General features: G+C 31.8%; 1 protein-coding gene across 2 annotated transcripts; it reads right to left on the bottom strand.

Moving 5' to 3' along the window:
- Positions 1-7882: 7882 nt before the first annotated feature.
- On the bottom strand, positions 7883-11502 carry LOC18109866 (zinc finger CCCH domain-containing protein 11). Of its 2 annotated transcripts, none has more exons than XM_024604800.2 (8): positions 11163-11502; positions 10929-11013; positions 10678-10818; positions 10475-10563; positions 9337-9525; positions 9081-9211; positions 8873-8975; positions 7883-8318 (listed from the first exon to the last, which is right to left on the bottom strand). In XM_024604800.2, exons 1-8 carry the CDS (start codon positions 11331-11333, stop codon positions 8130-8132), a joined length of 1098 nt encoding a protein of 365 aa, XP_024460568.2. In that variant the 5' UTR covers positions 11334-11502; the 3' UTR covers positions 7883-8129. The 2 variants fall into 2 exon arrangements, with proteins under 2 accessions (XP_024460568.2, XP_006388158.2); XM_006388096.3 differs by having other exon boundaries at positions 7883-8300; positions 11163-11496.
- Between the last annotated feature and the right edge of the window lie 914 nt (positions 11503-12416).

Here is a 12416-nt window from a genome sequence, read left to right as displayed (position 1 = left end):
CCCAGTGCCTTGGTTTTTCAAAGCAGTGTTTTCCTTGAAGGAGGATGATTTCGGTCCAAGGTCAGAAAAATGCATTTATGTGGATCAAAAGTCAATACTATTGACACCCAAAAACGAAGAAAACTCTAAGCATAGAAGCTCCATCTCTCTAAGAATCTGGGAAACAAACAAGAGAGAATTCCTTACTATCGATAGCTTAATTGCCACAAATGAACAGGTGTTGCAGATAGTCAAAACTCAGGAAAAATACTAATTTCTAGTTTTCCAGCAAAAGTGATATACAATTCTCTGTTTCCGCTGCATGGATAAGGCAATTCAAGGCCAGTTTCATAACATGAAATCCTGTGATGTACAGAAACAAGAGTGTATTGATGCAAAAGAAATGTACAGAATAAAAAAAAGAAAAAGAGGAAAAAGTAATGTGTAGAAAGAGCAAAGTAAAAGGAGGGCATTGATGCTTTAGGCCGGTTAGCTTTCTTCAGGTTGTATAAAACATTCGTGGGCTACAAGTGGGACAACAAATATCCATTTGCTTCCCCCCTTAAAGAAGGAAAACTAGTGGGTCAATGCTTTGGTTTGATGCTTTATTTTGCCTAATTGATAAGAACTTGGTCTCTTACTATTTCTGGGATGGTTTAGGCACTGGAGTTTGGGAATGCTAATTGATAAGAAAGTGTTTATCTCCTAATTTTAGAGTTTCCCATGATATCAATCCAACAACAATGCTAAATGATAAGACTCTGAATCATATTGGAACTCAAGTCTACACTGTGCTTTCATGGCATCCGAGTTCATAACATGTTATGCTTTTTAATGATTGATCTTTGGAGTCTTTGTTTTACGTTTTGATTTGGTGGATGATCCAAAAAGCTCAACAATCTCTCCATATATTTTATTTAAGTCCCTACCAGTCAAAATCTCTGGTTCCGACTTCTGACTCTATAAACTTGTGCTGTGGGATATTCGTTGTTCGTTGAAAAACAACTTGCTAATACAGTACCGAAACACTCTAAATTAGAGGATCTAAAGAGTAGCAAAGGAAAACAGACAATTCAAACCCAAGCCCTCATCCTCTCTGGTGCTTTATCTGAGAGAATATTGCTGGACTAAAGAATCAATCCTGGTTTCATTAATTCATCCAAAAAATGGGGAGCTTGGAAACATCACTGTGTTAAACAGAAGAATTGGCAATATAACCTTCTCCTTTAATGCAATGTAGGACATGGCTCAACTAATCTTGCACCATATCTTGTGCTGGTTAGTGATATCAAGAAAAGCTCTTGTAACCCAAAGCAGCGCTTTTTGTCAGAATTTACTTTCTCAATAAATCATCATCATAGAGTCCAAGCTAGCGAATCGAGGATGAATTTGTTGAATCATGGAAGTGCCCCCGTGTGAACGGTGGCCATGGGGTCCCCGCTGTCCTCGTACTCAAATATTTCGCCGACCACCATGTCATTGGTCTGCTTTCGTTATCTTGTCCTCCTCCTACATGATTTGTCATTTGTAAATGTATCGAGTTAGGCATAGGGCATCTAGGAATGGTAGTGAAATTAGGTATAGAATATTTAAAAGCGAAATAGTGATGGTTTTTTAAAGTGTTTTTTTTGTTTGGAAATATATTAAAATAATTATTTATTTATTTTTAAAAAATTATTTTTGACATTAACATATTAAAATAATTTGAAAACATTAAAAAAATATTAATTTAAAATAAAAAATTAATTTTTTAAAATACAAAAACTTAATATTATACAAAACTGCTAATTGACCTGGATGATAATTATGCTTGTTTGGTTCTGTTTTGAAAATGCTCAGCTGTAGGAATTAATCATTGTAGAAGAAATTTTTTAAAAGGATATGTTTGAAGTGAGATTTGCTAATATGAGACAATGTACTAAATGATCCTCAATTCAGAGGATGATCAAGAAAAAGTTTTTTCACACCCAAATCTTATACTCATTGCTTCTTTTGGGATAACAATTATATTATAAATCTTAAACCCTAAATTTAATTTTATTGGATGAAGTTGAAGCGACCTAAACCCAAAATTTAAAAGGCATAAAAACTCCGAATGTAATTCTCATTAGATGATAGGAGGCATAATCCATGAGGTTTTTTTTTTCAAAGTAGCACAATAAAAACTTTTCTTTTTTTTGGAGGAAATAACAAAATTTAAAATTTATTTTAAAAAATAGCATAGTTTAATGAGGCACAAACAATATTAGTGCCTTGCGAGTCACATGCATTATCGGTGACTCGCGCATTACATATAACTTTAGTTCTAAAATTTTAAGATGCGTTGTTTCTACATCCTCTCAATTTATTGCCACAACAAACAATCAATCCAATAATTCGTTATTCAATGCTGAACACAATTTACAATTAACACAATCTTTTAATTTAATGTAATTTAATTTAAACTAAATTCATAATTAAACAAAATTAATTCTCTTAACATTCAAATATATCATTTAACTACATCTAAAAATCGCTTCAACTCTTAGATGGGGCTTGAGTCTTCGTGGAGGAGCCAACACCAAAACAATCCTAGCACGTTGACAGACTTGGAATACTTGAGAACATGTTTGGAACGCTTGCAATGAGACTGGATCGCTCGTGGATAAGCTAGCCTCCCCAATAAAATGTCCTTATTCATGAAAAACGATTAATCATTCATTAATGTCACTTTGAAACGCTAAGCATCTCCAACTTCATGAAGTCCACCACGACACAAAGAGAATGTAATGTTTGTTAGGTTTCCCGAAACACGTTTATGCAGCAGAATCGATAAATTTAAAATTCTTTTTAGGAGTCCCAAGGATCTCATTAGACAGATCTAGAGTTGTTTAGGGTTTATACAAAGATTACTTAAAGATTATATGTTCTTTTCGGCTTTGAATAATTGTTTCAAGATTGGGTTGTTGTAAAACACAAGTCGTTCAATTGCCTGGCTTTTAATAGTAATCCACACAAACCACCTGTAAAAAATATCTTAAATACTTTTAGAAGAAATGTATTAATGTATCTTTGAGTGCTAGCTCTCTTCTTTTCAAGTGTTTTGTATTGTACTATTTATTACACAAAAAATAAAAAGTATAACATTCTATTTATAGGTCAATCTAAAAGCCCTATAAATAGTAAAATATCAATTTTCTCTCTGAATAATATCACATATTATTGAACATAATTGTGTACATAATTGTGTACTGATTAGCGTCGTTTTGAGTTTCCATTTTGCAGAGGCTTTTTTGGTATTTCTTGAGGTCATTAAAAGTGAAAACAAGCCTGATAAGATCCGGTTGGAGAGCGCACGTGATTTCACCATCTTCAAGTTGGTTAATAGCGTGAAGTTAGGAATCATGAATGTAGAGGAAGAATCCGATTTTGGATTGGTCGAGATCAGGGCTGGGGTTAGAGAGGTGGATGTTTGTGATGTTGAGTTTGAGTCAAATGGGTGAAAAAATCACAATTCCAAATAAAATGTAGTTAAATTAATTAATTAATTATCAATTCAATAATTAATTGATATATATTTTAAAATTAAGTACAATGTGTAAGTTTGAGTCAAATGGGTGAAAAAAATCACAATTCCAAATAAAATGTAATTAAATTAATTAATTAATTATCAATTCAATAATTAATTGATTTATATTTTAAAATCAAGTACAATGTGTAAGCAACCGTTCATGATCCTCCAAATATTATGAGAGTCATAAGTGATATGACTTAATCTTTCAGTGACTAGTTTCTTAGTGTAATTATTATCTATTTATCAACAATATTCTGATTTAGACATTATAGCATGAAGTGTGTCTATTTTGTCAAATTATGTTTATTCTGAACACTATAGTCAATGATTATTTGAATAAGATTTAAAACTCTTTTCAAATTTTATCCCACTGTACACAAGGATTTACAATCAATACTATTTAGAAAAAGATAAAATATATTTTTTAATTAATCTAGAGTGATGAATCATTTCTTAATTACTTAAATATCTTCACATAGTTCATATAATATCCAATATCTGCCCATTTGTTACTCTTGATTAGAATAACATGTAGTAGGATCAAAACATAACATTCTTTATATAAGATAACTTAATGATATTAAATATAAAGATCACTTGCAAAACCATCACGTGAGTCTTTTCATAGATACAAGTGATCTCTCCATATAGAATTCTCATGCGAGTTAATTCATTATGCATGTCATACGATAAACACCTACATATTAGTTCTAAGTTCCCTTATATCTCAGCTTATGAGAACAACGGTTTCTTTTATAAAGGAAAGAACATAATATATATCAATCGTAACAGCTCTAATTAATGTTCAGTCTTAATAGAGCATTGACCAGAAACATTTAGGAACAATGCTTTGATGCAATATGAATCTTATATTTGTAACAACTTTATAATTTCTTTTGCAAAGTATTTTTATCCCAATAATTTTATTTTTACTCTAAATTCATAAATCAATTATTAAATTTATTAATTAAATATTTGATGAATATTATAGATAAATAAATCATTTATTAAAATGAAATATTTTTATATGAACAAAATCAATGTCACTTGTAGCCAAGCGATTGGCTACATGCACAGACATTACACAATATTGGCCATGACATGTCCCATCTCATTTAATCCTTCATAAATTGCAACTACTTATCTTTAAGCCTCTCGTATTAAATATTGCATCTAACATATACATACAAAAAAATTGCACTTATAATCTATAATATTTAAACAAGATATCTAATAAGTATTATTAAAAAAAAACTAACGCATACCAATTGATTAAGTCTCGGATAACAGGGATTATAATGAATTAGATTATGTAGATGTCTCAGAAAAAGTACCTATATAGATGCAATAAAATGACATGTTATACTCAAATATCATCTCATAAAGCTTTCTATATCAATTGTCAGATATCGCTATACTAATATCTGATCTCTTTTAGCCTGCCAAAGATCTAGATAAGTTGAATGAGTCACCAACAAATTGCTTTTCCTCTTAATTTTATGATTGATACTATGCAATTCGTCACTTGTATCAACCAAACTGCCATATTACTCGATCACAATAATGTATCTTAATGATAACAAAACAGTGCTCCGAGACATATGTTAGCTATAAATCATCTCGCTTCTGATGTATTGGTGAAGGTGCTAATATCAAAGTTTCGGTATAAGGAGTTCATATAACCTATCAATACATAAAATACATATATTAGAAAGAAAAATTGACATTAAAATATAAATAACAAATAAAAATAATTTTGTAACCCATACCTAGTAAGGATGTAGTATGTCCAACTTGTCCTAATAAAACTCGTGAACGTGGGTAGAATTTAAATTGAAATGTTTAGCTCCACATCATTTAACATTACAAGCCACAAACTTAATATAATTTTACATGTAATTTATATGTGTAACGTGCTATTCAAATTATTTTAAAAAAATATTATTACTGAGTTCCTATTATAAGTTGCCTTTTCATTACATTGTCAAACATATTATTCCCAAAACTCACCTCTCAATAATATTTACATTGATAATTTTAAGTTAGTACTTAAATTGATACTAACAAAAGAAATTATTCACTGAAATTATTTAAAATAATTATACCTGTAAGAATGGTAAACAACCGGCTATTTATCTTTTTTTTCTTAATAGAAATCATACCTCCAACTACAAGATCAATCAAAGGAACTGATGTCTCTGCAAATACATCATCCACCGGTCCAGGAGGTTTAAACACTAGTGGTGGGGTCATAAGTGGCTTTGTGGTTAGGTTTGTAGTGCTCAATTTTCTAATTATGATTGTGTGGCTTGCGCAAAAACAAAAGAAAGGACGAAGAAAGAATATTGGTTACATTATATGCCTTTGCTATTTGCCTAAAAAAATTCAGGTAATTTATCAAACATTACTACATTACTCTATTTTGATCGATCATACAACATTAATTCTCTGAAATTTTCATTGTTAAAGTAGTTGTGGTATTCTTTTTAAAAGCCCGTAGAGTTTGTAACTGCTTTATGAATGAGAATATAAATCATGTTACTAAATGTAAAAAAAACCTAGATCTTAAAATGAAGTTGAATCTTTTTTTGCTGGAGTGTTAAAACCCTTAGAATTAATTAAAGTTTTCATTTTTGCTGCTTTGCATTAAGGAAATACTAAAAAGCATCTAGATTTTGCATAATGCACATGCATTGTGAAAATACCTTGATTCATTAGGGACTTCAAAAGTCTTTTTTTTTTTTTTTGTTATCGATTTTTTTCTCTTTGATTTAGTCTTTTTGCAGCCTATTACTTATAATTTATTAATAAATGGAAAAATTAAACGACATGAGACTAAAGTAAGAAAAAATAGGGAAAATAGGTTGCAGTTTTAGAATCGGCACACAAAGTTTTCTTTGGTCCTCATACTTTTCATATGATCGATTTTGGTCCTTTTTGTTTTCAAAATTTTTATTTCAGTCTAAAACTTTATTTTCCTCAGTTCCTAGTTTGATAAAGGAGAGATGAAGTCGTTGTATTTTGATTGTAGAGAAGGAAAGTCATTATTGACACTGATTCTAGCCATAAAAAAGTTCATTATTGATGTCACTGAGATGTTCAAAAGTTTCATTCGATGATGAAAGTTCCATTGAGATGTTCTTTGGCATTCTTATGGCTTGAGATGATAAATTTGAACCCAGGAAGTTTTTTTTATTCTAGGTTGATTTTGGACTGATTTTAGGGTTATTTAAGGATATAAATAGGTTTATTAGGGTCTCTGAAATGTTTTCTAGGTGTTTTGGGTTAAAATTAATTGAAAATCAAATTTTTTTGGCATAAAATACTCATGATCTAATTTTTCAGTGACCTTTTAAATGTTAGAAATTAGAATAATAGGTGACGTATTATTTGCGACACTTTTAAAAAATAAAAAGCGTATAACATGTCATCTGCACTTTAATATAACAATCATATTAAAAGGCCTGGCGTGCGAGCTTAGCCTCTATTAATAGGCTAGATGCTCAAACTTGTGTTTTTTTTTTTTTTCTCCCTTCTTTTTCCTGTTTACACTTTGATTAATTCAAATAGTTTGATTAAAAATAATTTAATTTTTTTTATTCAATACAATTGAAGTTCCTTTTTTTTATGAAATCATAGCCTTTTTTATTTAGCTTGAAATTACACAAGTCTTTTCAGTCCAACGTATTTATCCCACTTTCTCTCTTTAAAATAAATTGTTATTTAATACACAAAATCACACCTCTAGTTGTCCTAGGATGTATATTTGATAGATTAATGTGAATTTACTTAATTTAATTTTTATTTTTTTTAATTGAATATTTTTTTATTTCTAGTTTCTTTCGTCCTTAGGATAATTAAAGATTTAACATCATAATATATATATATATATATATATATATATATATATATATATATATATATATATATATATTCATAAAAGCTCTAATCACAAGTTTAATTAATTGACATAAAGTAATATATTATTGTCTCGTTATCCAGTAAGCATCACATTTTAAATTCAATATATCATCATCTGATGTTTGCAAAACAAAAATATCTTAAATTTTTTTTTATTCAAGCCATGCTTTTTTTATCCATCTTCCCGACATGGAAACCAGATCTTACCAGGTTATAGCCCCTAATGATGGTCTAGGTATGAATTCGGGTCAAAAGATTTGACGAATTACCGGGTCAAGTTTTGATGGCACTTGCTAGTAGAGTGCCCTTCATCATGATGGGAAAAACTACAGTACTCCATCACGTAAATTAAGCAACAAAAAGCCGTGGCAGTGAGATGGCTTATTATCACGGGGTAAATATAGCATCAAAACGTAGCTGCAAATGAGATGGCCAAAAAGCACAAACTTGCGGACGAATCTAAAAGCAAGATTTAACATCAACAATAAAGGACATCATGTTAAAACGTACCAGCCCAGATTAGGGGAGATCATAACTTACAATTAATCTCAGAAAATATCATTGACAACTAGTGAGATGGTTGCAAGCGATGCAACAGCAATGCAAATCCCTTCGCAGCAGGATCATGGAGTCAACATTTAAAAGGCATGTAGACCATAGACTCTGCCTCTCAAAACTAATGACTGCCACTGCGCTCTGGAATTTGGATTGAAGTTTTTGATAGACTTGCCTCCAACTCATTTAACTCGTCCATGTCAAGTTCATCGTCGTCATCAGTAAGATCTTCAGCATCACCAACAGCTGCTGCTGAGGTACTCGGTCCATCAGCAGTGGATTTATCATTTACCTGAATCCCAGAGGCAAACTACATTTCATGTTGGGGTAGATAACTTTAAATAGGCAAACATCAATTTCAGTTTATGGATTCCAGACATTTAAGATGCAAGAGATTGAAACGATTCACAGGAGTTCAATTAATTTGAATTAATGGAAGACATAGGAAATGACAATAGAACCAACATTTGTATCCGTATTTATCAATACCAAGCACAGGTTTCATATTAGACAAGCACAAAGAACTAAGAAAACAGAACATCATGTCATCCTTAACCTAGGCTACCTTTTGATCCTGAACAAAGTGAAAGAATCATTATGTCTTACACGGAGAAGGTCAGAAGGACTAGTAAGTTTTAAAATTTCATGAAGAACTCGATAAAAAACTCAACAATGAGGAAACTATCACTTTCACTGTATGATGTCAATAATCTCCATATAGATCGTATAATCTAATTTTGTACATCATCAACCCCATCTAGTTTTGTATATCAACCTCATTTTATTGGGCATGCTGATGCGTCATTGATCATTCTTTATTTGACCCTGGTATGAAATCACAGGAAAAAAGGCAAAAGAGTTTACCTTCTGTTCAGTACCATCAGGTTCTTCCTCTCTTTGATATTTCTCATATGCCTCAGCATCATCCACAAACACACTGGCATCTGATAGAAATAGCTCCCGACCACTGAAATGGATTGGAAAGTATAGCAGATTTAGCAAATAATATCCAGTAAGCTATGACATATATATCCATCTGCAAATGTGCCTGCATATGTGTGTGGGAAGATACCTCATACGATCATTCTTAGCCCTCTCTGCCCTCTGAGCAGCCAAACCAAAATCTCTTTCTTCCATCTTTTTCTTCTTCCATTGCATGAACAGCTCAGGAGTCATAGAGGTTGAAGTTGTTGTTTTTGCACGCTAAAACCAAAAATGGGTGTTTAGTTAAAAACTAATGGATAATAAGAATATAAGAGTAATGCAATTGAGAAAAATTACACTGCACCAAATGTATAGCATGGCTAACTTAGCAAATTTGTCATCACCTGATTTTCAATCTCCTCTTCGATGGAGATCTTTTCTGCCTCTTCATCTAATAGAGCCTTCATCTGAGATTTCAAAACATACCCTGGAGGAAGAGCATGACGATAATGGCAATCTTTACCACCATTTGGGCAGACCCAGAACCAACCATATTGTTTCTTCTCCACTGCTTCAAGAAAATATTTGCAAACCTGCATATATATATCCGCACTCATTGTAAATCACATAGACAAAACATTGGGCTAATTGCTCAGCTAGAGCTAAATCATCTCATTCAATTGCCCAAATTAAGGACATAATTCGGAGTTAAATTATATTTTAAGTCTTTTTTCTTGATGCCAACAAAAATCCTTGGGGACATATGCTTCATCGAATCACCTGGACACTTTTGTGTCTGTGTGTGTGACCACACCTAATGTGCATATTATACTATTATATCAAAATTAAGATATAATTTCCTGACCACTACCTTTTCTAGAGACTCATGTTCCAATTTCTACCCTCCACCCTTGATCAAATACAATCAATCACACATGGGCTGAGGCACTTTCACTACTAACCTTCATAATCAAACTCAAGATCATCTTTCCAAAGTACTGCAACAAATTTAGTACAGACATTTAAAATTCCCTGATCCTTTGTATTGAACTAGCAAGGAAACAATTCTCAACACCACCTTCATTCTGGTAATGATACTTCAGCAATAAAACTTTTGGACATTTACAGTTACTGTTTATTTCTTTTTCCTATGGGGGAACATTACTAAAAGTGTACTTTTTTACTCTTCCATGTGTCAGAATCCTCTAAACCATAAAGAAAGAGTCCATAAGTTACAGAAATGGATCTAAAACAGAGAGTTAACTGTTTAACCCACTTGGTCCCTCCCCTGCAGATCCAATTTCTAAGTTGATCTCTCAATTCATATCTACCAATAGTATCTCAGATTAAAATCACATTTCTCAGTATTATAGGAGGAAGACATGGTTCACATTAAGCAAGGCCCAAAACAAAAGGAAAGTAAAGCTTCAACCAACAAATATGAAGTTCGTGACTCGATTATAAATTACACACGGTAAATTGAAGCTGAACTTCTGAATACTCGTTCAAAACAAAATCCACTTATTAAGAGAGCAAACTTACAATATCAGTAGGTTTATTCTGCTGATACTCTTTTCCCTTTGACTCCACGACCTTCTCCAATGTCTCTTGGTCCCAATCCTCCATTGTTTCTTAAAATCAAAACATAAATTATATGTAAGAACCAAACCTGACATAAACACAGGCAAAAACCAACAAAAGCATAGAAAAATAACCAAAATAAAACAATCTTCTAACTGAACAACCTTGGTCGCGCTTGTCACTATAAATATCAATCTTTTCTCCTTTTCGCTGAACATTCAAATCGTGCGAGAACTTGCATTTGAAGCCTTTCGCGCACTGCCCCACTTTGAAGAACTCGCACAATATCGACTTTGGATCAACACCTGATCAGTTAAGCTATCGGTATAACTCCCAAGGAACAAAAATTTCAATAAAACAAAAGCTAAAATTCAAATAAAAAAAATAAAAAAAGAAGAAGAAAATGGGTAATTACCAACAGGAACTTTGGGCTGGCTAACAGCAACTTTAAACAATTCATTTAGCTCCTTCTCTTTTGCCTTCTCTTCCTCTTTCTTTTTCTGTTTTTTTAATTATTTTTTTATAATTGAAATTCAAAAACACATAAGATGTCAGAAGACTCAGAACTGTCAAAATTAAAGGACTTTTCACAGCATCGGTTAATCAAAGCAAAGAAACGATATTTTGGGGGATTGGAATTGTAAATTACCTTGGCGGCGAGTTTAGAGGGGTCAGGTTGGGGTTGCACGTTTTGCTTGAGGGATTGTACATATTTTTGAACATTTTTACTCTTGTTTTTGTTTTTGAGCCCGAAGGTCTTGTCTTCTACGATCTTCTGCTTCTTTGCTAAATCTACTTTTGATTGCTGCTTCGGCGGCATCTCTTATTTGCATCCAAATCGATACAATTCACACTCACTCGCAACCGAAAGCGCTTTTGATTATGCAGGCGACGGTGAGAGTGATGACACCGGCGGAGTAGCAAGTATTTGTTGATGAAGAGGGAGTGTGCGCGGTTTTGTTTGGTGTTTTGGACGGAGACGCTACCAACTGGAGGTGGGGATTCCAGAAGGTACGTATGGTTATGGATTGACCGATCTGTCCTTGGGCTTTCTCATGCGTGGCGCATTATGGTTGGAAATGGTGCAATCTTCTTTCGTGCCACGTAAGACTCCATACAGTCGTATTTTCCTTTTCTTCTAATTTTTTTAATTCTCTTTACCTTTCTTCTTTTTTTTTTCCTAGTGAAATGCAATAAGTATTCTTAAATTTAGAGAAAAGGAACACAATATTGAATATAGTTCTATATTATTTTAATCAAAGGCAACTATAATGAAATTTGATATGATTGAGTGTTGTTTTTTTCCTCTTCAAATGATTTAAGAAGATAAACATATCAATATTATTGGAATATTAAATATTTCATTTACATATCAAATTAATATATTTATATAAAATATGTTTTTTAATATTCTTCATTAAAAATATTCTTATAGTGTTATTTTTTTTCATGTAGAAAATTCAAACAAAGCATCCAATGCCACTTATCTTATATTTCATAATGAAAGAAGAAAAATGATAGCAATTTGACAAAGCATAACTTGGGGTGAAATCAACATGGAAGTTAAGATTTGTGAATAGGAAAAGTGCAACACCATTATTAACTGAATTGCTATCAACTTTATGCATCAAACACCATAGAACAACAATTTCGTATATAAAATCATACTACAAAATTAGGCTCGGAGTGTGTTTGGTTTATGTTTTTTAGTGTGTTTTAAAAGAATATTTTACTTAAAAAATATATTAAATTAATATTTTTTATGGTTTCATATGTTAATGTTAAAAAAATCATTTTAATATATTTTCAAGAAAAAAATTCTTAAAAAAAGCATGTGCATTACAATACAAAAAACACACTTAAAGTTGATTTTGGGCTCAAATTAACGATACCATTACTAGAC

The sequence above is a fragment of the Populus trichocarpa genome, chromosome 6 (genome assembly GCF_000002775.5).
Source record: "Populus trichocarpa isolate Nisqually-1 chromosome 6, P.trichocarpa_v4.1, whole genome shotgun sequence".
NCBI lineage: Eukaryota > Viridiplantae > Streptophyta > Magnoliopsida > Malpighiales > Salicaceae > Populus > Populus trichocarpa.
Note: the sequence above shows the minus strand (reverse complement) of the source record. Positions and strands in the feature narration are given on the sequence as shown.